This window comes from Martes martes (assembly GCF_963455335.1).
Source record: "Martes martes genome assembly, chromosome: 3".
NCBI classification, from domain to species: domain Eukaryota; kingdom Metazoa; phylum Chordata; class Mammalia; order Carnivora; family Mustelidae; genus Martes; species Martes martes.
This window is the reverse complement of record NC_137890.1, coordinates 152156562-152182749: the sequence shown is the minus strand read 5'-3', so window position 1 is coordinate 152182749 and position 26188 is coordinate 152156562. Positions and strand designations below refer to the sequence as shown.

The following is a 26188-nucleotide window of genomic DNA, read 5'->3' as shown; positions in this document are numbered from 1 at the left end:
GTCAGGAGTACGTAAAAGAATACGCACGTAATTAAATAAGCCAGAAGTACACTTGCTGAATCCGATGATATGCCCACGGATTCGAAATCACTGCCCAGGGAGTTCTCCTTAGTCGTATTTGTCTTTACCAACATACACCCAGGGTCCTGTAACCTGGGGCTTGGCACGTCGTGGGACCCAAGCCTGGCTCCCCCATTTCCTAGCTGTGTGATCTTGGACAGGGGATGTGAGTCTCTCACGCTTGTGTTTCCCACGTTTACGCGGACCCTGGGTGTCATGCAGCCCATGTGAGGAGGGCATGCCACCCTTGAGAGGCAGCCTGGACCCTGGGGAGCACTGTGACCACAGAGTCCTTTCCCCACCAGCCTCTGGATCTGCAGTTGAGAAAACTGGGAACAAGGTCACCCAGCAAGGTCATGGCAGCCCATGTAACTGGACAATGAGGACCGGTGGGGCAGGAAAACTTCCAAAGACCCTTGTCACCCTCCCCAGCAAGGTCATATTTGGAAACAGAGGAAGCCACTTGGAGTTGGGGGGGGGCCCAGGAATCCCCAGGCTCAAGACGGTCTGCTCTGCATAGCCCAGCCCGGAACTGTGGAGGGGGCCGGGTGTGGTTTCTGTGCCGGTGTCACCCTGCCCTGCTTACTTGGCTGGGGGTAGGTCTCTGGCCCTCTCTGAGTCTCAACCTTCTCACCATAAAATGGGTCTAACACTAAGCCAACTGTGCAGGGCGACGGGGCTGAACAAGGCATTTGGCACATCTGTGATGCTCAGCCAGTGCTGGTGGAAGATGGAAAGGGTGGCCGGCTGGATGGGTGACTCGGGCAAAAGAGCCGTGTCCTGCCCCGGCTGACCCTGCCCTCTTCTGTCCCTAGGATCGCAGGTGGGGTCCAGCTCTTCTCTCCGTGGTGCCAGTGGCCATGGTGCGCAACGTGGATGACCTGGATTTCCATGTGCCGTCACACGCGCAGGACATGCTGGACGGCCTGCGGCGTCTGCGCTCACAGCCCAAGCTGGCCGATGTCACGCTTCTGGTGGGCGGCCGGGAGCTGCCCTGCCACCGCGGCCTCCTGGCACTCAGCAGCCCCTACTTCCATGCCATGTTCGCGGGCGACTTTGCTGAGAGTTTCTCGGCACGCGTGGAGCTGCGGGACGTGGAGCCCGGCGTGGTGGGGCAGCTGGTGGACTTTGTGTACACGGGCCGGCTGACGGTCACGCAGGGCAATGTGGAGGCGCTGACCCGCACGGCTGCCCGCCTGCACTTCCCCGCTGTGCAGAAGGTGTGCGGCCGCTACCTGCAGCAGCAGCTGGACGCCACCAACTGCCTGGGCATCTGTGAGTTCGGGGAGCAGCAGGGGCTGCTGGGTGTGGCCGCCAAGGCCTGGGCCTTCCTTCGGGAGAACTTTGAGGCCGTGGCCCGGGAGGACGAGTTCCTGCAGCTGCCCCAGGACCGGCTGGCTGCCTGTTTGGCCGGGGAACTGCTGCAGGTGCAGCCGGAGCAGAGCCGGTTGGAGGCCCTGCTGCGCTGGGTACGCTATGACCCTCAAGCCCGGGCTGTCCACCTCCCTGAGCTGCTCGGCTTGGTGCGCCTGGACGCCGTGCCCAGACCCTGTGTGCAACAGCTGCTGGCCACCGAGCCGCTGATCCGGGAGTCGGAGGTGTGCCGTGTTGCCCTGTCACAGGGCCACGATGAGGTGAGCAAGGGGCAAGGAGGGGAGCCCCGGAGACCCCGACCTGCATGGGGTTGGGGAGTACAGGGCGCCTGTTCCCCCGTGCCCTGAACCTTGCAGCTCTCCCTGCCTTGGGCTGGTTACCTGTGAGGGCGTCCCTGTTCATCCCCAGAGCACCTGTTATATCTCACACCCCGGATGTGAGGGGGAGGGGAGCCCAGAAGTGACTGTCTGCTCCCTGGTCAAAGCCCACAGCTTGGTGCAGACAAACCTGGAAACAGACTTAAGGCCGTGTGAGAAAGGCCAAAGCTGGGCTGGGGGCATCCTGGGCAAGGTGGCCAGTCAGGGAGAGCTCTCTGGAGGAGGTGGCACCTTGGCTGGGCCTTAGAGCAGGGCTAGGAGCTTGGCAGGAAGACGGCATGGGCCGAGAGTGCAGCAGGCCACTTCCTGCCCCTTAGGGACAGGGTCGAACGTTCACGGGCTGCGGTTTCCTGTTGGTGCCGCGATGAGAGGGACAGGCAGGGCAGCTCCGGACACAGCGACAAACAGCTGAGGAGTCTGTGGCTGGACAGCCGGCTCGGGGCCCTGCTCTGGAGGAGTCCCCAGGAGCCAGGCCCAGGGACACAGCTGTAGCTTGGGCCAGGGTCATGCTGTGAGGGGACCAAGTGCTACCCATGCTGCTGTCCGGCGCCACCAGGCACAGCAGGCCAGCCTGGTGCTGGCAGCAGCCTGCGGCCCTGTCCTGCCAGGCAATCACCTTGGAACTGCTGGAGTGGGAGGTGCAGGCCTGCTGCAGGAGGGGCCAGAGATGAGGGGGATCCCCGGGGGCCTGGGAGCTTGGAGCAGTTGGCCACTTACTAGCCAGGGTGGAACCCTGCTGGGGTTTCCCGCCGAGCCAGAGTCATCCGAGTTCAGCACCCGCATGCTGTCACAGGGGAGGAACTGGGGACAGAGTCAGGGTTGGCCCCAAAGATGGGCGTGGGGACGCCTCTGGAAGGCATGTGGGGGCTGCGGGGAGGGAGCAGCACTCAGGTTTGGGACACACATGCACCTGTTGTCCCATCTCTCCCTGTCCTGAGAGTCTACCACCATGTCTGGTCCCACGCAACCATGGTGCACACACACACGTGCTCACACACATGCTCACAGCCCCCATGCATGTGCACCAACACAGCTGCCCCACCAAAGTCCAGCCCCAGAAAATGCCTGCTAGCCCCCAGGGCCCCTTGCATGGGGAATAGAGCCACCAGCTCCTCTAACCCAGCCTTCCTCCTCCACAGGCACGGCTGGCCCTCCCGCAGAAGCTGGAGGAAGTTCTAGTGGTGGTGGGCGGGCGGGCGTTGGAGGAGGACGAGGAGGGCGCCCAGGAGCCTGCCCCTCACCCCGGGAACTTCGCCTTCTACAACAGCAGGGCCCGTGAGTAGCCCTCGAGTCCCTGGTGTCCGCAGTGCAGGTGGAGGGACTGAGAGGCTCCAGGGAAAGGGTTGCAGGAGAGCCTTGAGGCCAGCACAGGCAGAGGGGAGGCTGACAGCGAGGGCACGGTGGCCTCCTCACCCTCCAGCCACAGCCCGGAGTTCAGGATAAAGGGTGCTGCTGCCCAACCCGCCCCGTGTGGGGGGACAGTCACTGGCTGGCATGCCCCGTGGAACCTTGGCCTCAAGGGGAGAACGAGGAGCTGGGGAGCAGTGGCCCAGAGGGTAGGAACCCAAGGCCTAGGTCAGCTCAAACAGGGTTCTAATTCCAGCCTTTTAACCGCTCACTTCACCGCCCTAAGCTGGTCCTCATCTGTGGAAAGGACTCCTCACGTAGCAAGGGCACAGACCCGACAGGCACGGACGGGGCCTCTCCTGCCCAGGGCCCCATTACAGGGCTGCCCAGAAAATGGGGAGGGGTAGGAGGGCAACAGGATCTCTGGAGGGCCACACTGGTCCTGGAAATCTCTTCTGAAAGCTCTAAGGAGCGTCGGCCGGTGTCCCAGGCCCACTGGGCCAGTCACCAGCCACCCCCATGGCGTCAGCAGCTGGCGGGCTCCAGGAAGCGTGAGACTGGCTGTCCCAGGTCAGGGGCTGACGAGGGGATTTGGGGACTGACGTCAGGAAATGAGCTCTGCTGGCTCCACCCGGGAACAGCTGTCCCTCCAACCCCAAGGGGAGGACAGCAGGGGGCACAGTGGCAGGCCAAGGCCTAATGACCTCTGGGCCGTCCCCACCCTGGGGTGACACAGACATGAGTCAGGGGGACACGCAGTCCCTGCCCAGAGGGCAGGTGCCCAGCAAGGCTGGAGTTCTGCGTGTCCTAAAGCCAGTTGTCAACAGTACACAGAATCTTCCCAGGGGAACTCCCAGGGCCTGGGTCTTCCTCACAGCTTTCCACGAGCACCCAAAATGTGTCCGTTTGCTCACACACTCCCACATTGACTCGTTTTTAATTTTTCAAGCATTTTCTTATCTCTTGTCTCAGTTTACCCTCATGTAGCTCCTTGAAGGTGGGCCCGAGGTGGGTGTACGGCTCTGTCCCTCCCCGCTGTGGCGACAATCCCCAGGTCCGCTAACAGAATAGCAGCCCCCTGACAGATTCAGGTCGTTCATGCTCCCCCTGCCTCCCAGTGAGATGGGAACTAGCCCCCTCGACAGAGGACAAGCTGAGGCTATGCGTCCCCAGGGCCCACAGTGGTGCATGAGAGCGGGGATCTGGACTTGCCCTGGCTGCTGCAAGGCCCATGTCTCCCCATGTCCCCGTGGCGGCACATGGCCTACAGGGTGCTCAGGGAGAAGAAAGGAATGATGGATAAGGAACAAGTGAATGAATGATGTTCATGTTCTAACCCACTAGGGACCAGAGGTCAGGCCCGTTCACATAATACCCCGTGTCAGAGGTGGGACCCAACCCAGGGGCCCAGAGCCTGGGCCACCTCCCCACACACCCTGGGCGCAGTCCTGTGTCCCATCTGCGTGCTGGGCTCCGGGAGGCAGCGTGGGGAGGTGGGAGCCCTGGGGAACCAGACCGGGCAGGGGCACGTGGCGCAGCCGAGGTGTCCTCACCTCACGGCAGCCAGCCGAATTCCGCCCCGTGCTCCTCCCCAGGTGAGGGAATAGGCGCTGGGGAGAGGGGAGGCGGCAGCAGTGAGCTCAGCCATCCTGAGCCTCTGCCCCTCTCTCTCCCGGCCAGAGAGGTGGATGGCGCTCCCGGACTTCCCTGACTACCACAAGTGGGGCTTCTCTCTCACCGCGCTCAACAACACTGTCTACGTCACAGGTGGGTTCCCAGCAGTGCCTTCCAGGGAGCTGATGACCGTGATGCCACTGAGAATTGGCTGTCCCCTCCAGCTCAGGTGGGACTCTTCCAGACGTTTCCAGGAGGTGGAAAAAAGGACATTTAAAATCCACAGGTCCACGTGTGGGTACAGGGAACCGTCCCGTGTTCTGTCCAACGTGGAAAGCCAGGGGGGACTTGCTAGGCTCCTGCAGCCGGGGTGTCCCCCAAAGGAACTGTGTGACAGGTGGGAGGGTCACCCTGCTCATTTACATCCGGGAACTTGGGGCTCGTACATAATTTGGTTGAGGAAAAGAGCTGTGCCACAGGTGAAGATCTAAAACCACAGATCCTGTCCTCCTTGTTTACGGGGCAGGGAGGGACCTGTCCAAGTCACACAGCTAGGCTGTGCCACCTACAGTCCCCCCACCACCCAGCCCAGTGTCTGGCACCATGGGGGTCTGGCATGGGGAGAAGGAGGAGACAGGACCCTCGGTACCCAGCGCCCACTAGTCTGGAGACCCCAGGCTGAGGGGGCAGGACCTCTCGTACAGGTGGCTCCCGGGGCACTAAGACAGACACCTGGTCAACCACCCAGGCCTGGAGCTTCCCTCTGAAGGAGGCCACCTGGAAGCCAGTGGCCCCCATGCTGAAGGCCCGCACCAACCACGCCAGTGCCGCACTCAATGGGGAGATCTATGCCATTGGCGGTAAGGACTCCCCCTCCCTCTGCCCCAAGCGGCTTCCTGCTCATGGCAGCCCCTCACCACCTCTGGGCAGCCTGGGAGCCTCTCAGTCCCGCAACAGCGGCTCCCCACCCCCATGTCCTCACCAGGGACCAGAGAGCCCCCCGGCCTCAGGGACTGCAGAGACATGCTCCCCCGTTCCTGCCCTCAGGAGCTCGCCGTCTGGAGTAAACCAGTCCCCCACCGGGGCGCCTGGATGTCCAGGGGTGAGGCTCAGGCATGAGCCTCCATAGCGAGCTCCAGCAAGGATTCTGAAAACAGAATGATGAACGGGGCGTGCTGGAGCCTTGAGCTGCCAGCAGAGATGAACACCCCCTCCCCCAAACAGGGAGCTCAGTCCTCTGCTCAGGGTCACCCCCTCTGTGGAGTCCCTGGGTTGAGGAGACCCACAGTGGTTTCTCCTTTGTTGTCCCCTTTATTCCCACCATGCCCCCAGCCTGAGCACAGAGGCCCACCTTATCCCCATTATGCCCCAGAGCTGTGGCAAGGAGTCACCCCCGGGACCCCTACGGTCAGTCAGATACTGAAAAACAAAATGATCGTGGCTTGACCAAGAGTTCCCCAAGGCCTCTGTGGGTGACGGATGGGCCTCGAGTCACTGCTGAGTACCCCAGCTGTCCCGGCCAGCCCCTGTGCCCCCAATGGCTGCCAAGCCCAAGGCCAAGAGCAGAGAGCACACACAAGGTCCTGAGTCCGAGGCAGGTGGGGGCCCCCGGCATGCAGCCTGGACTCGAGTGTTCCCGGGTCCAGGTGCCCACACCCATACCACCTGACGCTGTGGCCTCGGGCAAGCGGCCTTGCCTCCGCTCCCCGGCTGTGGAAGGGGGTAAGTCACAAGCCTCTCAAGACCATGCCCTCCTTCCCTCACCTTCCTCTCCCCTCCGAGGAAGCCCTCTGCTGCCCCTGCAAAGCCCCCAGTCCTGCGTTTCCAGGGCCTTCCCTCATCCCTGGCCCCTAGCAGCCCTGACCACCCCCATTCCGACAGGCACCACCCTGGACATGGTGGAGGTGGAGAGCTATGACCCCTACACTGACACCTGGACCCCTGTCCGCCCTGCCCTCAAGTACGTCAGCAACTTCTCGGCAGCTGGCTGTGGGGGCCGGCTGTACCTGGTGGGCTCCAGCGCCTGCAAGTACAACGCCCTGGCTCTCCAGTGTTACAACCCTGTCACAGGTGAGCGGCGCAGGGCCCTGGGGGTGGGGTGTCGGGACAGGGAGCAGGCAGCCACAGGTCTCTTACAAAGGGCCATGGCCCTGTCGGAGGTGGATGAGGCAGTGTTGGGGGGGCCCAGGGGGTTGGGGACTAGGGGCTGGGTGGCAGGTGACAGGGAGCCCACCTCTGGGTCCCGAAGCTGCCGGCTGCGGCGTCTGCCTAGAACCTGCCCCACGGGCCAGGAGTGGGGCCTGGACCTTCAAGCCTTGGTGGGCACTGGCTTAGGCTCCGGATTCCAGGCCAGGGTTGGGCTCCAGGGGGGTCTCCCGTGTCTCCACCTCTCTCCCCACTCATCCTCTGGACAGTACAGGTGATCACAGAACCCATTTTGCAAGGTGGGTGTGAGAGTCCCATGGGAAACTGACAGTACCCAGGGTCAGGTGGGGCCCCTAGTCACCCGACCCGGCCAATGGGCGGGGAAGAGGCAGAGGCCCCCAGGTGAAGGTGGGCCCGGCGTGTTGTCCCCGCAGACGTGTGGAGCGTGATCGCCTCACCCTTCCTCCCCAAGTACCTGTCCTCTCCACGCTGTGCCGCACTGCAGGGAGCCCTCTACCTGGTCGGTGACAACACCAAGAAGGTCTACGTGTACGACCCTGGGGCCAACCTGTGGCAGAAGGTGAGCCTCAGGCTCCCCCCACCCGGGACCCCTGACACTGGGGAGAGCCGGCCTGGGGATGGTGGGGCCTGGGGGTGTTACCGCAGTGAAAGGATTGAAGAGGCCCGAAGCCCCTGTGGAGACAGGAGAGCCAAGGACTGGGGGCTCCTAGTCACCATGGGTGCTCTGTCCCTGGCCCCCGGTGGTCTGTTCTTCTCTGGGGCAAAACCAGGCTCAGCCTAGGGAGTTTTCAGGGACAGCCTGGTGTGGGCCAGGCCCTGGAGGGAGGGCATCTCCTACTCAAGGGGGGTGGCCGAGCAGAGGAGAGGAGCCCTTGGCTGTGGGTGGGGTGGGAGCGGCCCACATTTCCGTCCTTGCTACCCCCTCCTCTTCTGCCACAGAGAGAGCAGATGCCAGGCATCTCAAGCCCAAGCCCTTCTGTGTGTTTCTTCTGGAGAAAGAGGAGGGATGGTGCCCAGTGCCCATGGCAGTGGCCTCAGTACTAGGCAGACACGCCGGGCCTGCCCCACCTGCCCTAAGATTCTCAATTCCTGGAGGCCCGAGGAGGCAGCCTGCTTCCTGCACTCACCCTGGCCCGGGGCGGCCGGCCCACAGTGGGGCCGCGCCATCCTGCCGCCTGCAGCTGTCCCCCAGTGTCAGCGCCCAGCTGACGGGAGGCCCCATTACCCTGCAGTGAGACAGGTGCTGCGTGGGTTCTGCCAGGACGCCACTTTCTCTCGAGGCCTCCTAGCTGGGCCACTGCCAGGCCTCTGCCGGGACCATGCCGCTGCTCGTGGGCCTCCCGGCCACGAAGGGCTCCACTTGGGCCTCCAGGCCTCAGGGGGGCTGGCTGCCCCTGACCGTCTCCACACGTAGGCCACAGACAGGCCTCTTCCTTCCCACGCACTCTGGGCTCTTCCAGAAGGGTCCACCTCTCCTCTGGCCTCTGGCTCCCACCTCACAGCCCCAGCCCAGGCCATGGGCCGAGGCAGGAGGTACAGGGGCAAAGTGAGGTTCCCCATGGCACGAGCGGCTTCTGGTGTGTGTGTGTGTGTGTGTGGTGTGTGTGTGTCTGTCAGAGCTGAGGTCACATCTGTCCCCTCCAAGAGAACAAGCATGAATCAGAGGCCCAGCCCAGAACTTGCCCCGGGGAGCAGCTCCAGGCTTGGGCTTCCATGCCCCCAGCCCCATCTGACACCCCAACTCCACATATGGCCAAATTGGGGCCCAGGAGAGCAAGGAGCCTGGACACATCATCCTGGGAGATGTGAGCTGGAGACGAGAGCACTAAAGGGACAGTCTGAAGGGCCCCGGGGGAGAGGGTCACAGGGAGCCTGGGTGAGGTCCCAGGGAGCAGGACCAGGTGCTGGCTGTCCTCTCTGCATGTCCCCTGTGCCCCGCCCCATCCTGAGGGTTCCCTTGGCCACTGCCCCTATACCCCCACGGGCCCCTGACCACTGCCCACCCCCCCCCCCCCCGCCACAGGTGCAGTCCCTGCACAGTCTGCATGAGAACGGCGCGCTGGTACCACTAGGTGACGCACTGTACGTGACCGGCGGCCGCTGGCAGGGCATGGATGGCGACTACCTCGTGGAGATGGAGGCCTACGACCGTGGGCGTGATGCCTGGACCCGCCATGGCTCCCTGCCCCGCCTCTGGCTCTACCACGGGGCCTCGACCGTCTTTCTGGATGTGTCCAAGTGGACCCAGCCCTTCAGCCCAGCCCAGGAGCACTGAGCAGCTCCTCATCCCATGGGGCCGGGCCCGGCTGCACCCTGACCCCGAGGGATGCCCCCCTCTGGGGTTGGGCTTCCTTGTCCACTCAGTGCTGGTCTCGGGCCACCGGGGACATCAGAGGACACAGCCTTGGTCCCCGCAGCCACCGCACTAACTGCACTGAGCAGCAGTGAGTGCTTGGACTCCCGCCACCTGCACGGCAGGGAGAAGCCGCTCTCCAGCCCTTGGTGGGTCTGAGGCCTGAGACACAGGAGCCGAGGGGCCCAGGAGTTGCAGTGGTGGCCGTCCCCAGCCATGTGTCCCACCCGTGGCTTTGGGAGGTGTTGCCCAAGGGAGGAGTGGTCCAGGAAACTGCAACCCAGAGCAAAGGTCCTGGGGTAGGTTGGCCCCGGGCTACTGTGAGCCTGCTTCTGCCTGGCCCACAGCTGTGTGCCCACATCTGGCAGCTGCCCCTCTCTGGCCCCATGTCCATCACACACCAGGAAGCGAGGAGCAGGGCGTGGGGTCAGGAGAGAGGGTCCGCTGCCCATGTGGGGGTTGAGGGGAGAGAGGGTGAGCGAAGTCCTCCCCGGGAGGTGAGCAGGAAGGCGTGCTCTCTGGCTGGGATCACCCCTATTTCTCGGGGTGATTTGCTCCAATGCAAGAATGAGAGTCCCAGCAGCAGGCCCATGAAGGGAGAGGTGGGGGTCCTATAGGGATTTCTGACAACACCTCTTGGGCGGGTTGATGCCTCGCTCCCAGGTGGCCTCCTAAGCGAGGGTAGCAGTGCCCCCATGGGCTCCCCCACGAGCACACGGTGTGACTCAGGGTGCTTCGGGGCTGCCCTTGTGCCCCCAGATTCTTCCTGGGGTCCCATGGAGAACTGGTGCCAACACTCCCCACCCCGGTCCTTCTCACTGGTCCTTGACGAGGTATCCCACTGGAGGACTCGCACTGGTGCTAAGGGGTCCTCCCCTTTTTCTGTGAGCTTCATGAAGCACACAGGGCTATAAGTTGGGGGGTCCTAGGTCCAGCCTGGTTCCGGCTCTGGCACTGACTGTCTGATGCCTCAGGAGCTCCCACCTCCCTCTGGACTGAGTTTCCTCTCCTTGAAGCCTCTTCCTTGAAACCCCCAGGGGACCAGAGAGGCCTCTGGCATCCCTGGGCTCTGAGGAAGGAATCCTGGGGTCCCTCCACGTCCACCTTGCTCCCAGACCTGGAACCTCACGCGCATTTCCCGTGGGAGAATTGAATTTGCACCCCAAGGCTTAGACAGAGCAGGGCCTCATGGGGGTCTGCTTCCGAAGAAGCGCGAGCCCCAGATCTGAGGCCATCTAGTCAGCTGGGGGAGTGGATGGACGTGAAGATGACGGTTTCTGGGATCCCTGAATCTTTCCATATGAAAATCTCCTGCAATGTTTTCCAGTTATTGAAGCTACTCAGCCAAACACTGTTTCAAAACAAAGACTCAACGTGTCCGTGGACTTCTTTTTATCACGAATGGGTTGGAAGGGTGGTATTCTAGAATAAGACCGGCTTCTGCTCCTGCACAGCATGAGGGGCAATGGTGGGGAGCTGGTATCTGGGGTGGGGGAAGCTCAGCCCACTCCAGGGCCTGGTCCTCAACATTTGGGTGCCAGATCCTCTCATCTGATCTGCTGAGCCACCCCCATTCATTGGTTCAGGCCGATTGTGTCCTTCAGGGTCCCGGGAGGAAACAGATGACCCCTGAAATTGAGTAACAGAAGGCAGTGTAACAAAGGGCTACTTTCGAGTTGTGGGCAGGTGGGGGGAGTCCAGCAAGGGCTGAAGAGTCCTCCAGGGGGGCACCTAGCAACAGTGGGGAGCTGTCACCAGCCCTCCGCCCCTCTGTGTGGGAAGGAGTGGACGCAGCCTCCAGACAGAGAGCTGGAAGGAGAGGGTGCCAAGGATCTGGGGCCTTTGCTGAAGGAACACAGCCTGGTTCACTATCACCAAAATCTACCCTCTTACGTTAAAACAGAGAGGTGAGCTAGTCTGTTTTTTTAAGTGAATTAATTGAAAGCATGGAAACAATGAGCAGAGAATAAGGCAAGAGACGCTCTGGGTAGAAGTGAGAAAGGACCCTTCCCACCCTGGGAGCTGAGGTTGCCCACAGACCTGTCCAGGATGCACGTGGCTTATTCTCATCTCCTGCCCCATGCCTGGTACACAGCAGGAATGAGTCACTCTTCACTGCATGAGCTACTGACCCCAAGCTGCGAAGGCTGACCAGTAACCTTGGGCCAGTCCCAAGATCTCAGGCTCAGTTTCCTCATCTGTGCAATGGGGATAATCACAGGATTTGAGATTTAGATGATGTCATGTGTTTGGAAGGTTCCAGTAAGCAGCAAAGATCGCCTGCCTGGACATGGAGAGGCCACACAACAGGCTGACGCCAGGCTCCCACTGTTTTCGGGGGCAAAGGGAGCTTTTATTCCCATGACTTCATCAGCAGAGGTTCTTCCTCTGGAGGAAAAGAGAAGAGTGGGAACAGCTCGAGTGCAGCAGGCTGATGGGAAGCCAGGGCTGAGGCCATGACATGAGGGCCCAAGAATGAGGATCAAGTTTCATCCGGGCATGAGGGCGCATGGGGGAGGACACCTCGGGCTTCTTCAGGTCCCCTTCTGCGGCCACTCATTCAGTACTTCCACCCTGGGAACCAGGACCTCAGCCCCAGATGCGGCCCCCGCTCTGACCCCGGGGCTGCTGCCGCAGGGGGACAAGCCATTGGGTGCCACCAGAACCTGGCTTCTGCTGGTCCTTGACCTGCGTGATTCTTGCCTAAGCCCCGCCCTCCTCTGAGTGGATTTCATTTTTGAAGTGGGACCCCAGAAACACTCAAGGCCCTGGCCCTCTGTGCTCTCTGGCCCCGGAGCCAGGCTATGTCATCACCTCGGGGCCGTGTGACAGGAGCCTGTACCAGCACCAGAACCGATTTGATTTGGGTCCGCCAGCAGGGCCCATGACATCACTAGGATTGTCCACTGTTTGGGAAAATAACCGTTTTTCACATGGCAACAGCTCCTGTCCTCAAAGCTGGTGTCCTGCGGGCTGGGGCCTCCCACTGTGAGATGGAAATGAAGTCACACGAACATCTGAGGATCACATGCCCCAAACTGGATCCTTCCGTTCCCAGAAGGCTGAAAGGTGACAGCATGGCCAAAGGGGACAGAGCCTGAGCTTCACCTCTCCACAGCGTAAGTTGGGCTGAATGGCGTCGGGGCCTGAAAGCAGTACGTACCACATTCCTGCAGACAGAGTCCAGGCCAGCCGCCCAGAAATGGGGCATCCAAGCAGCCCGGCCTCCATGCTGAGGCTCTTGTCTTTGCCTGCTCACACCTCACTTATGAGTGGGATCCCAGACCGAGCCTCAGAACCGACAGCCATCACCCCCACTCTACAGACCAGCAAACTGAGACTCGGAGAGATGAATGCCTCCTCCAAAGCCAAATGTGACCTTTGCTCCAGATGGCCAAGCCAGAGCCAGGTTTGCTGAGCAGACCCACGGCTGTGTAGGTCTGTCCTGTGTTCTAGTCACGCTCTGCCTGGAGCCTCTGTCTTCACATCAGTCTGAGGGTAGACCCCCATGACATGGGGCTGATGGCCTAGGTCAGGGACCTTTGCCACTTAGGCAGCCTAGAATGCAAGCCAGCCTCACTCATGGCCCCACACAGCACCCACCGTGACCTCAGTTTGCCCTAGAGCAGGCCTGGGGCCACGTGTGCATTGATCCCAGCTCTCAGGCAAGGAAACCAGAAGAAAACTCCGTGGAGCTCTGACACAAACTGGCCACCATCAGCTGGGAGGCAGAGTCAGGGCCAGCAAGTGGCCCCCAAGAGAAGTCTGTCCTCCCCCCTTCAGGGCTGCCCTGGGACAGTCCACCTACCAACCAAGGTTGGACTGCTGTGGGTGAGCCTGCTGGGTTAAAGAGTGGCCAGCCATGTGCATTTCCCTGGCCCTCCCTCCCAGCCAGACCCCCTACGGGAAATCCCTTGCCTATGGCTTCCGGCTTTTCTAAGGGAAAGGACAGGGCCACATTTTCAAGAACCTTCAAGATCATCATGTAGCTCATATTTCTCATCATCTAGAATAGGAAGGACCATAATGGGCAAGACATATGTTGGGAAGATGGGACCATGCCCTGTGGGCAAGAAGGCCTGGCCCTGGCCCCGAGCCTGGGCCAGGTGTCCCTGTGTAAGCCACCTGCCTTGTGGGACTAGTCCATGTGGTCTCAGTGTGGTCGGTGGAAAGCAGATGAGGGGCTGGGTGTGGACATGCGTTTTCAGAAACATGAAATGACTGATCTCAAGTTGCGTCTCCAAGGGCCAGGAGCCTCTCTCTACCAGCAGATTGGTAGACAGAACACGCCCCACACTTGGCCTCCTATGGTCCCAGATAAAGTCTTCCTGAAAAAATGAAACTGAACAAAACTGTAATAGTTCACACCGAGGCCCATGTCCCAGCACAAACATGTCACTACGAAGTTCCACACACCCAGTTTCCCAACAGACTTTCCTTGGGGGACAAGAAATGAGAACCCACCCAAGAAATCCTTAATTCTTTGATGGCTTTAAAACAGCCTCAACCAATTCAATTCCTTATTAGTGACAAAACGGTTGAATGTTTGCAGATGGAAGAAGTTCATGTATTTTGTTGAGTGCATCTCACATAAGCCAGTGTTTACCAAATATCTTCTTGGGGATCTACAGTTTCTCTAGAAATTTCAAAGTTTTCATTCTACCAATAATTTAAAAAAATTTTTTTTTCAAAATACAGACAGAACTTCTTTGTTCCAGTCTTCATTTGTCTCTGAAGGATACCCCACAGAACACACAGACCCCTTGGTGGAGAGACTCTCAAGGTAGGCCCAGTATTTTGTTTGTTTAAACAACCCCCCCCCCAAACCCAATTTGATCACCATACTCACCTCCTACAGGAAAAGAGGCAGAGTCACAGAACAAGGAACACCTAATACGAGGTTTTTTCTAAAGCATGAAATATTTCCTCTGAAGCCCCCAACTCTCCCCCTCCCCCATCGGGTACAGGAAGCCGGCCCCTGAACAGGGCAGGAGTGGGGAGTGCTCCTGGCTAGGGATTACCCACAACCCCTCCCCCTGGCTAGGGAGGGCACCACATACTTTCAATTCCCGAGGTCTCGAAATAGGCCAGGGTGAGGCCTCCCCTCTTCTGAAGAGGAGGAAGTCATCTCCTGATGTGGGTGGCGGGCCCTTGGAAGGTGCGTCCCTAAGCTGCGCCTTCTCCCACTCTTGAACAAAGTACACAGTGTGCCCACCAGGTGTGGGCGCCTTGATGCTACCCTCACGCCTTCTGCCAGAGTCAGAGAGGGTGTGGGCAGGGAACAGAACAAAGCAGCCCAGAGTCGAGGGGTGGTCTGGCTCTTTTCAGAGAGGAGCCTGGGTCCAGGCCTGCAGGGTCTGTTCCCCCTACTCTAGCTGGGCACTGGGCTGGACCTTAGGTTCTAGTCCCCCACCTGGCCAGGTCACCACAGGGCTCAGTCCTCCAAGCCTGGGCCTTGGTTCAACCACTTCGGTGCAGGGTGACTGTCCCAGAGTGTGGATTCTTCCTGTGCACAGGGATGGGGAAGGACAGCCCACTTTGAGTTGTGGGCACCCCAACCATGGAGAGAAGGCAGCCCCGGAAGGGAGGGGCCCCACATGGGAAAGAGGCACTGGGGAGGGGCTTTGAGTGTCTTCCTGCTCCCACGTACTAAACCTGTGTTGGCAAGGCCTGGACCTCACAGGGTGCCACCAGGATAAACCTCCTGGTCCCTACAGGCCTCAGAGTGGAACAGATGGAGGAAGGGCTGCCCCCAGGTTCAGAGGAGGGAGCCGACCCGGCTCCCTGGAGAGAAAAGGGTGTCAGGAGCGCAGAGGGTCCAGGACCAGATGAATGGGCACCCTGGCTCTCCTGAGAACTGGACAGCGCAAAGGGAGGGGACCTGGGGCCTGGAGATGGAGCCCAGACCTGCTGAACAGGACTGGGCGCTCTAGCCAATGTGACAGAGTACCACCCCCGGCCTGGTAGTCCCCTCCTCATACCCCCACCCTACCGCATGTCCCTCTTTCCTACTCCGTTCCCCATCCTGCAGGCCTCACTGTCTCCATGCCCCCTCCGCTGCAGCGCCCCCTCCCTCCCCACTTTCCGGCTCTACGCACCCCCCACAGCCAGACACACACACAGAGGCAGACACATACATGCACACATACATACATGTACACACAGGCAGACACACACGTGCATGCATACACGTACACACACAGGCAGACATATGCATGAGCGTGTGATCACACACACAGAGGCAGACACATGCACGCACACGTATACGTACACACACAGGCAGACATACACACACGTGCGTGCACACAGACACACGTGCATATGTACACATACATACAGGCAAAATACACGCACACACACGGAGGCAGACACACGCGTGCATGTGTACACGTACACACAGGCAGACAGACGCATACATGTGGACACACACAGAGGCAGACACGTGCACATATGTACATGTACACACACAGGCAGACATGCGTGCACACATACAGAAGGCAGACACACGCACTTGCGTACACATACACACACAGGCAGACATAAGCATGAGCGTGTGATCACACACACAGGCAGACACGCACGCATACGTATACATACACAGGCAGACATACGCACACGTGCGTGCACACACACAGACACGCGCGCATATGTACACGTACACACACAGGCAGACATGCGCGCGCACATACACAGAGGCAGACACGCGTACAGACGTACACGTACACCCACAGGCAGGCATACGCACGCGGGCGCGCGTGCGCGCGCGCACACACACGCACGAGCACGCGCCCCAGCAGCCGCTGCAGTTCGCGCCGACGCCGGCAGGGGGCGCAGAGCTGTGACGCGCGGCTGGCGAGGCGGGGGATTCAAGCGCGTTATAAGGCGCGGAGCGGGAGAGCGATCCCGAGACGCCGCGCTCCGAGCCCAGAGGGACCCGCCGCCCACATGGCCCCCGCCCGCTGCCCAGCCGGGACGCGCCTGCTGCTCGTCTGTGCGGGCCTGCTGGCCGCCGCCGCCGGCCTCCGCTCCCCGGTGCCCGGCGAGCCCGTGGATGGCCGCAACCGCCCGGAGCCGGGCCTCGGAAACGAGCTGCCCGCGGGCCCCGGGGAGAGCCGCACGGGGCCGCCCGCCCGCACCCTGGTAAGAGCACCCCGGACGCCTCGGGCCTCAGTTTCCCCAGCCCGAGCCCCCGCCTCCCTGGGGTCCGGATGCCGTAAGGGCGGAGGGAGGCGCGGCGTCGCGGGCAGGGACCTGGGCTGACCCGGGGGCCTTCCCTTCCGAAGGGGGGACAGAAGCACTTGTCTTCCGGGGCTGGGGAATACTCAGGGCGCTGCCCCTCTGCGCAGCCAGTCGGCCTTGCTCTGGCGCTCTGGGGGTGGCTCGGGGCATCAGAGCACCAGTGGCCAGGCCAGGGGCGGGGGGAGGGGGTCGGCGCAGAAGGAAGTTGGGAAGTGAGTAAAATGTGAATAACTTGATTCTCATGAAATTGGAAGGAACTTGTTTGTCAGGCCACCCTCCCCCCAGCCTATTAGGCGAAGTTCTGTCCCAGAAACAAACCCAAAAAAGTGCCTCCCTTTGGGTCTGGGGAGCATGGGATCCTGTGACGTGTGACCATGAAGGGGTGATCTTTCGTTCTGCTCCGTACCTTCCTGTGAGGGTGGTGCAGAGTAGTCAGGCTGGGGGAAGAGGGGGTCCAGGGGTTTCCAAGGAGGCTCAGTGCTGGCGGGGCCTCTCAGACAGGGAGGGGAGAGGGCTGTCAGAGGAGATGCTCAGGGGCACTGCGGGCACAGCTGGGCTTCAGCGGACACTTGGAGCCACAAAGACCAAGGACACCTCCTCTGAAGAAGGGGAAGGTAGCAGCCAGCCCTGTGGGCTCCCTGGGAGGAGCCCCTCCCAAGTCCTCCTCCAGCCCCCCCCCTCCCCCGCCCGCCCGCCAGCCAGGAGTCAGGAGTCGGGGGAAGGCAAACCCCACCCAGGCAACTGGCCACACCTTCTGGAGGAGGGAGATGTTAGGAGACTCCCCAGGAGGCAAGGGGCCTTCAAGGTAGCTGTGGCTACCCTGAGGGCCTTGGACTGTCTTTGGGGGACAGTGTGGTAGCAGAGGTTCCCCACCTCCTTTCTGAGAGCCCCTCAAGGCTGGGGACTTCGGTTGGGCCAGGGCTGCTGCCCAGCACCCACCTACACTCTCACAGGCTTGTCTGCTGGGGTCCCCGGCTGACATGGCTCCAGCCTGTTTCTGCTCCCCCCAGAGCAAACTGGTGTCCGAGTCCAGCTGGGGGGGGGGGCGGTCAGCTTGGCACGCCCATCCAGCCCATGTGGAATACTGCCGGCGTATGTCCCCGCCGAAGGCAGAGTGAGGCCTTCAAGTGGACTCCAGTCCTGTGTCCACAGTGAGCAACCAGCAAGACAGCACATGGCAGGGCCCAGCAGCCAGCAGGTCGTGGGGTGGCCCTGGGCACTCTGAGGCCTTTCTCTGTCCAACCCCAGGCTCCTCTGATGTGGAGGGCCCTGTCCTCCCCCATTCCTCCCGTAGCACACTGGCTCCCGAGGGCAGGCGCCTGGCCCTGCAGAGCAGCCAGGAGACCCCTGGCTCTGTCTCCGACGGAAGGTCCCAGTCAGCTCGAAAACCCTGGGTCTTTCTATCAGCTGCCTGCGTGGTGCTTGTGACCTCATCTAAGCCCTCCAGCTGATTTCCTTCCCAGCTGGAGGCCTTTTCTGGGGCCCAGACTGCCCGAGGCCCACTAACTAATGGGCCAAAGGCCTCTGCTTGGAAGGGACCTCCTGAAATTCTCCGCATCGGGACTGGTTAGAATGCAGCACGGGGGAGAATGGATTCAGGAACCCTCGCCACCCTTGTCTAGGAGGTCCCGAGGAAGCTGACTGACTCAATGCAGGGCCCTTGAGTCATAATGTAGCAGAGGTAGTCCACCAGCCCCCCGACTGTCTCATACAGTAAGCTGTGGCTACCCTGAGGGCCAAAATGGGCATCCCTCGAACATCAGAGGGGGCTGCACAGGGGACTCCAATGATCACAGTCGTCTCTTCCCTGGCACTTGTGAGTCTAGTGGTCCCTTCCTGCTGCTGAGTCTCCCAAGGAGGTGTGTTCACTGCAGCTCCTGTCCAGAGGCCACCAGAGGCCAGGTGGCCCACGTGCCAGGGTTCTGGCTTCTCAGGGGCTCCAGAGCTCTGCACTCCATCTTCCTGCACTCACAAAGGAGTCTTCTCGCACAATGCCCAGGCAGTGGTGTGGCTTGGTCATCCTCCTTGTGTCAGAAGGGAGGGAAGCATGGAGGGAGAGCTGTGCTGACTTGGAGGGCACCGCTGTTGACAAGGACAGGGCCCCAAGTGACACCGTTGACAAGGACAGGGGCTCAGTGACGTCCGGACAAATTCCATGTGTTTGGCGGGCACCCACTGGGGAAGGCGAACCAACCTGGGGGCTGTGTTCCAGGAGCCCACCGCCGAGGGGGCACGTAGCTTCGACCCCAGGGATGCCTGGATGCTCTTTATCAGGCAGAGTGACAAAGGCGTCAACGGCAAGAGGGGAAGCAGAGGCAAGGCCAGGAAGCTGAAGGTGAGTACAAGAGCCCCAACTGTGTGTGTGTATGTGTGTGTGTGTGTGTGTGTGTATTTCCAGGGCAGGGGGTGGTGAGCAAGGGGCCTCACCCTGCAGGGCTTTCCTGTACCCCCAGCCCACCACCATCACCCCCTTGCACCCCTCACCAGCCCCACTGGTGCACCCTGAGCCTTGCCAATGAGGACAGACCTTCCCCCTTGGCCTGGGGTCAGAGAACATAGGAAGTGCCAGGCTGGGGGGCCCAGGTGACCCTGAGTTTGAGGTCTGTTCTGATCATTTTTCTTGTACTAGGCAGGCCCATCAGCTACCTGCCCTCCCCACCCCTCCTTCTCCTCCCTCTGCATCCTAGCAAGGGAGGCCTGGGCTGGCCTGGCAGGGCAGCAGAGGACCGAGCTGGAGGGGCTGCAGTCAGGCTGGAGGGAGACATAACAGCTGGTGCCCAGGAGGTGGGGAGCCCAGGGACCCTGGCTGTTGTAGGGTTCCCACGGTCATTCAACCTAGCCAGAAGCCTGATACCTGGTCCTCATGGCTACCTGTTTCCTGGGGTGGGGAGCTCTGGGCCACGGCTGTGTTGCTCACAATGGGTTTGGGCTTCTCTGTCTCCCCCCAACACACACACGAAGGGCTGGCCTCACCCTGTCCCAGGTCAGCCCCAACACTGGAGCGCTAGGCTCTGAGTCTGACAGAGGCAGGCTGCTGGGCTGTCACCATGACCTCGCCTCACTGCCACCCCTTGGAGCCACCTGGCCCCAATCCTGGCTAAGCTGAGGCTCCCCTGTGCCCTTCCTTGCAGGGGCTGACTTGCTCCTGTGTTGGGGTCCCATCCCAGCCAAGGGTGGGCTCCCTGAGGGTCCCAGGCCCCAACACGGGGCCAGGCACAGAGAACCTGCTGATGTTGGCTAACCTCCCTTTTTCTCTCCATCTGGGAACCCCTCTGTGTCCCCACGTGGTGCTCTTGCCTGCTGGGAGCCCCATCCCCCAGGGGCCCCACCGCCCTAGTCAGCCCTGGGCCTCCAGCACAATGCAGTCCTCACACTCAGGGCCAGTGGCTTTCAAAGCGGAGCCTTGCTGCCTTCTTGGGGAGTCTGAGGCCCAGGAACTGACCTCAACCCCACAGGTCAAAGCAGGATCCCCATTTGCCTGCTTCTTAGTGGCAAGAGCTTGCAGATGGTGCCCACAGTCCCCCGCCTCCCTGCTAGATAGCCTCACTGATGAAGTTCCTTATTCCTTTTCAGCTTGGCCTGCCGGGACCCCCAGGTCCCCCTGGTCCCCAGGGCCCCCCTGGCCCCGTCATCCCACCTGAGGTACTGCTGAAGGAGTTCCAGCTGCTGCTGAGAGGTAGGGACAGTGCCCCTGTGCAGGCGGCTGGAGGAGGGGTTCCTGGAGGAGCCAAGACAGCTAGATGTCCCCATGTCAGCCAGGATTCAAGGAGGCCCCTGCTCCGTGCTGGGCTCAGGAGCCCACAGTGGGTGCGGGTGAGGCCGAGGGGCAGGGGCAGGTGTTGGCAGGAGTGTGGTAAGGTGGGGGCTTCGCAGAGAAGGTGGGCTGGCCATTGGGTGTTCAGTGGGTGCTTGGGGACCAGGACCCACTGCCCCTCTGGGAGTCAGGTGAGCCCAGCCAAGGCTGGGACACCTGTACCCAACCTCCGCCAAGTGAGGATCGTCAGGGAGGGATCAGAGGTCCTTAACCTTGCAAAGTGCTTCTCAGATCACAAAGAAACCATGGGGATTTCAGACTCACCCCAGGTGACATGAGCCCCACAACTGAGACCCCAGCTTCCCCTGGATCCCCTGTGTCCCTGCCTGTGTCTGTGGCAGTGTCAGTGGTCTCAAGAGCCCCCATGGGGTTGGGGGGAGGGGGAGGCAGGAAGGATGGTGTAGTGGGCAGCGCAGGTGCAGCCCAGGCTGTGGCTGCGGAGCTGGAGGCAGCAGAGGGAGGGCGAGCACAGCTGAGGTGTCCTGTCCAGGAGATGACCCTGTGCGAGGCCAGCTGCCCAGCCATGGCTCATTATATTTACTAGAGTTCGCTTCATCATGGGAACTATTAGAGCCTTTTCCCCCTTCCACAAACTGTTTATTTAAATACACTAGCTTTGGAGACTGAAGGATCTCCATGTTATTTCCAGCAACGCAGCCATACTTACTTACACTCAGCTTCCTTGCAAAAGTGAGCGGGGCTGCTTATAGGACTGCATTCGGGGTACACTAAAACTGTAAGCAGAGGAAACAGCAGTGTGAGGGGGATGTGCGGGTGGGATGGCAGGGGAGACAGGAGAAACAGGGCACTGGGCCGCGAGCTCCCTGGTAGCCAAAGCTTGAAGGGAAGCAGGAACAGCCACGGGCTCGGGAAGCGCCAGGGGGGCCTCTGTGGATCCCCGAGCGCGTGGGCTGGAGCGTTGGTCCGGTGTCGTGGGCAGCGGGCTCTCAGGGTTCCAGAAGGCGGATTCCAATTGAGAGGCAGCGGTGGGCGGGTGGGCGCAGCCACTGCTCGCTCTGTGCCAGGCGCGGTGCAGCAGCGTGAGCACACGGAGCCCGAGCCCTGCACGCATGGCCCCCCCGAGGGCACAGCCACCATCCGGGAGGACGAGGAGGTGGTGGGGGACGCGAGCGTGCTGGCGCTGCTGGCTGCACCCCTGGACCCGGGCCCGCGGGCGCCGCGCGTGGAGGCCGCCTTCCACGGCCGCCTGCGTCGGGACGCGTCGGTGGAGAGGCGCGCGCTGCACGAGCTCGGCGGCTACTACCTGGTGAGTCTGGGCCGGGGGGCGGGGCGCGGGCAGGAGGCAGCGGGTGGGCCCTGGCTGACCTCTGTGTGTCCCGCAGCCCGACGCCCAGGGCGCCTTCCGCCGCGGCCCCGGCCTGAACCTGACCAGCGGCCAGTACACGGCGCCCGTCGCCGGCTTCTACGCGCTCGCCGCCACGCTGCACGCTGGTGAGGTCCGGGGCAGTGGGGGGTCCACCCCAGAGTGCGTGGGCCCCCCGCCGGCCGTGACCACCCAGCCTTCCTCCCCCTGCAGCGCTCGCAGAGCAGCCCAGGCGGGGGCCGCCACGTCCCCGCGACCGCCTGCGCCTGCTCATCTGTATCCAGTCCCGGTGCCAGCGCAATGCGTGAGTGGGCGCTAGGGTGGAGTGGGGACCCCGGGGCCAGACCCGCCCCCACGTGGCCCCGTCCCGCGCCCGGTCAGGCTTGGACACGCCCCATCCTCCATCACCTCCTCCCTGGCTTCCCAGTCAGTGCTTGGGTACCCAGCGGATCTTCCCTTTCCAGCAAGGGGCGGGGGGGAGGGGGCTCCCTGTTCTTAACCCAACCTTTCCCAGCCTCCCGGCTCCCCTCACCCCTGCAGGGGGCTGACTCTGTCGCTGGGAGGCCCACAGGCTCCTCCTCGGAGAGGCCTCTCCTGACCACTACAGCCACCCCCTCCCCCGTCTCTCCTCCTGGTGGTGGGCTCCCTGACAATCCTCAGTACCCCCAGGAGAGCGCAGGCACAGAGCAGGCACCGCACAACAGCTGCAGAAGGGAATGAAGTTCATACTTTGTACTTTGCATTCGGAAGGAAGCCTTCACAGATTGGCCTGAACCCGCCTTCGAGTGTTAGCTGCTGCCCACCCGGCCCTGCTCCAGCTCCCGGCCTGGGCCCCAGCTTGCCTTTCCTGGCACCCGTAGACCCCCTTTGGCCCTGTGGACACTCTCCTGACTCCTCTTGAGGACCCCGTTCAGATACTACCCTCCACCAGAAGACCTGGCCAAGACAGCTGTACCACTGCCCTCAGCTGGGCCCATGTTGGTTGCTGGGGTGATCAGTGGGTGAGGTTGGTGGGGTCTGGGGGGTGAGGGCTGATCCTTTCTGTTTTGCCACAGCTCCCTGGAGGCTGTCATGGGCCTGGAGGGCAGCAGTGAGCTCTTCACCATCTCGGTCAATGGCGTTCTGTACCTGCAGGTGCGTGGGGCAGGCTTGGGCGCGACGGGGGGCTGACCAGGAAGAGAGGGGGTGTTGGTGGGGGCTCCAGGTCTCTGGGAGCAGTGCTGGCAGACTCCAGGCCTGGGAGAGGGTGCCTCCCCCGGGTTCAGGTGAAGTGGGGCCACCTCCAGGTCCCCTTCCCCAGGCCCTGGCTGGTCCTCCACAGCCCATGCTCGGCTGCTCAGGCTGTAGTTCTCAGACCTGCCCATCATCCCGCACTGAGGGTGGGCAGGTGCTCCGTGTAGGGACGGGGGTCAGGAGGGAGTGGATGTGGGCTCCACGCCCTCAGGCTGCCATGCCAACACCCTGGGCCTGTGGAGACTGTGAGAGGCAGGAGGCCTACTTTCTACCCAGAACGATACCTGACCATCTCTTTCTGGCATTGGGGGGCCTTTGGCAAGTGATTGAGAAACTGATGTAAAGGAGGGATTTATTAAAAAGAAAACCTAAGTGTAGACGTACAGAATCTCACCTGGCCCTTCACTGGCACCGTGCCAAGCCCCATTCTAAGCTCTTTGCAGAAATTATCTAATTATCAGTGCTTTGAGGTCTGTAGTCCTATTTTTTTGTCTATTTACTTTTTAAAGAAAACGTTACTGAAGTGTAGCTGACGTGCAGTGTTTCCACTGTTTCAAAAGAAGGGAACTAAGGCACAGAGAGGTTAAGTCAGGTGCTCAAGCTCAAGCGGAATCGGAGGCCAGGCTGCCTGAGCCGGCCGGCTGTGGTTACAAGAAGGCATTTGAGGGTCTGGTCCCCGGTACTGCTGGGGCCACGTGGCCCACCTGGGGTCCTAAGAGGCAGAAAGTGGGCAGGCCCCCCGATTCTGCCCTTCTGGGGAATGCGTGCCCAGGGCTGTGTGTGCCACCCCCAGAAAAGGCAGGCCAGAGTACTGGGCCCGGGTAGGTTCTGCTAAGTGGCTTTAGGCCAGGCTGGGGGGAAGGGCCCCCCTCACCCCAGTCTGGAGAAGCACATGCCACAGAGAAATCTGTTTTGCGTCTGGAACATCTTGCTGACCCCGAGAGCCCTGGGGGGCCAAGTGGGCATGAGCGGTGGCGTGCTCACCTGGGGGGCACACCCGCAGGCTGGCAGAGCCCAGGCTGACCCTGCCCTTCCCCGCAGACGGGGCAGTACGCCTCGGTCTTCCTGGACAACGCCAGCAGCTCCTCCCTCACCGTGCGCAGCGGCTCCCACTTCAGCGCTGTCCTCCTTGGCGTGTGAGCGGACACACCAGGCCCTTCCTCTCACCCAGTGAGCGGAAGCAGGGTCCAGTCTCTGGGCAGTGTTCGGTGGTGAGGCCACATGCAGGACGAGGCTCCCTGGAGCCGCCCACACTGCCCCTGTAGGTCAGCCCAGAAGTGGCCAACTACCGGCAGCCTAGGGAGGGGACACGCAGACGGGGAGCCACAGAACCAGGAGTGATCTCAGGATGCGGTCTTTCAAAAGAAGAGCCCTGTTGGGCTGTTGCTTAGCCAATGTTTCTAGTGGGGCTCAGTGCCCAGGAGGACTTGCTCTGTTCCTCGCTACAGACTGGCTCCCCTTCTGGCCTATGAGGCAGCTTGCCCAGACAGCCTCAGACTCTTCGCCTTGGCCCGGCCCCCACCTTTTCCATCTTTCCAGTGTTCTTGTGGACTGCTGGATGCCAGCAGGGAGGGGAAAGGCTGGTCACCTGCCTGGGTGCCCTGCACAGGGTCCGAGGGCCTCCCAGGGACAGCGTGCCGGCCAGTGCAGCAGCCTCCGCATCGCTCCCCTCGTCTCCACCCGGGGCTTCCTGGTCCCCACCTGCCCCTCCCCAATGGTGCCTTTGGCCTGGACTTCCTGCAGTGGCCACAGGACTCAAGAATCTCACAGCCCTTTGGCACAGAAGTCCCGGGGGCCAGAGCGACACTGGAAAGGGGCTAATGGAGGACAGTGAGAGTCTGCTATGCATAAGTTCACCTTGCAGATGGCCTTTGCAGAGCGCCCTGCACCGCTCCTCCTAGATAGGTCTGTCTTCCCAGCCCCTATGAGGTTCTGACTCACCGCTGGGATCCACCCACCAAATGAAAGACCTGGAACATCTCTGCAGATTAGAGACGAGCAGGCCCTGCCCATTCATCTGAACAAAGCAGAGGCCTCCCATGAGCCAACAGCTCCCACTGCCCACCTGTGGTCCCGTGAGCTCCAGCCGGCTCTGCGGTTCTTCCAAGCATCTTCCCCACCTGGGGACACATGCGGCCCTGAGCTCAGGTGGAGAACAAACAGACCGAGAGGATGCCCAGAAAGTTGGTCTTGGTTCCCTAAGACCTGGGTCCCAAGTCCACCGTGATGCTGAAGCAGTGATGGGACCTGTGGGGGCACTTGGGCATCTGCGTGCAGCAGGTTTCTTCCAAGGTGTTGGGGCCCTCACCCAACCCCCACATGGCTGCAGGGATCTGGTACCACAGGGTGTGGTCAGGCCTGAAGAGGGCAGTGGCTGCAGTCACCTGGACTATCCAGATGGCCTCAGAAGCAGGTGACCACGCCCAGGTCTGATGGACCCCCAGGGCCTTCAGTTTCCATCTCTACTAAGAACCCACTCCTCCCTCCCTCCTGGCTGTGGGGGAGCCCAGACACCCCACACGCAGATCAGCCCCACGTGATGCCCTTGGCAGGCCCAGCAGGATTCTCAGTAGGGATGGTACCCGCCCTACCGGGAAGTGCTGGCCCAGGTCCTGCCTCCCCTCGCAGTCTGATAAGAGCTGGGGACCGCACCCTTCCCTGGATTTCCTTCTGCACCCAGGGAGCACAGATCCTTCAAAGACATTTTTTCCTTGAAAAAGCCATAGATCTTCCCTTTTCTTAAGCTAAGTGTATTATACCACAATTTGTTGAAATATTTATTGTGTAATATTGCCAGAATGTATTTATATATATAACTGACTGGATGAGATGTTCTTCAGAATTCTCCTGCTATGTGACTATCCAGTTATAAAGACAAAGGGCAGACCTTAAAATAACGGACCTTCATCACTTTGCCCAAGTCCACTGGGGATGGCGAGCAGTGGACTCGGGGAGGGGAGGTGGAAGGTGGCCCCCCATCCCAGCACAGGGGGCTGGGACTGGACCACATGAAGACAGTGGTGGGGTGGGGGCTTGTCAGGGAAGCCTTCGCTGAAGCTGCCCCCAGCTCTGGGACAGTGGTGTTTGGGGAGTTAGTGGTGCCTGGTTTGCAGTGGGGAGATGCAGACTGAAATCAGCTGTCCTATTTTCCAGCTCTGGGATGCTGGGGGCCTGCCTTCAGCGGTGCACCCTGCTCCCCCGTACGATGTCAGGGATGGAATCCGCACCCTACTCTCCGGAGAAGGGTGTGCTGGCAGTGGGGACTCAGGCTCTGGAGCTGAAGGGGT

At 61.3% G+C, this 26188-nt stretch overlaps 2 protein-coding genes across 2 annotated transcripts; both read left to right on the top strand.

Moving 5' to 3' along the window:
• Positions 1 to 881: 881 nt before the first annotated feature.
• KLHL30 (kelch like family member 30) lies at positions 882 to 10649 on the top strand. Its single transcript, XM_080799275.1, has 7 exons — positions 882 to 1694; positions 2951 to 3086; positions 4839 to 4925; positions 5477 to 5632; positions 6654 to 6842; positions 7352 to 7497; positions 8962 to 10649. Exons 1-7 carry the CDS (start codon positions 921 to 923, stop codon positions 9211 to 9213), a joined length of 1740 nt encoding a protein of 579 aa, XP_080655401.1. The 5' UTR covers positions 882 to 920; the 3' UTR covers positions 9214 to 10649.
• A 5587-nt stretch (positions 10650 to 16236) lies between these two features.
• Positions 16237 to 24041, top strand: ERFE (erythroferrone; the record flags this gene model as incomplete). Its single annotated transcript, XM_080799369.1, has 8 exons — positions 16237 to 16431; positions 18743 to 18865; positions 20104 to 20206; positions 21370 to 21611; positions 21688 to 21796; positions 21882 to 21972; positions 22724 to 22802; positions 23943 to 24041. The coding sequence occupies 8 exons, from the start codon at positions 16237 to 16239 to the stop codon at positions 24039 to 24041; spliced, it is 1041 nt and encodes a 346-aa protein (XP_080655495.1).
• Between the last annotated feature and the right edge of the window lie 2147 nt (positions 24042 to 26188).

Coding starts and splice junctions, on each gene's coding strand:
- KLHL30 (XM_080799275.1), top strand. CDS start 921: ATGGTGCGCAACGTGGATGACCTGGATTTCCATGTGCCGTCACACGCG. Junction 1,695..2,950: donor TGTCACAGGGCCACGATGAG/GTGAGCAAGGGG, acceptor CCTCCTCCACAG/GCACGGCTGGCCCTCCCGCA. Junction 3,087..4,838: donor CTTCTACAACAGCAGGGCCC/GTGAGTAGCCCT, acceptor TCTCCCGGCCAG/AGAGGTGGATGGCGCTCCCG.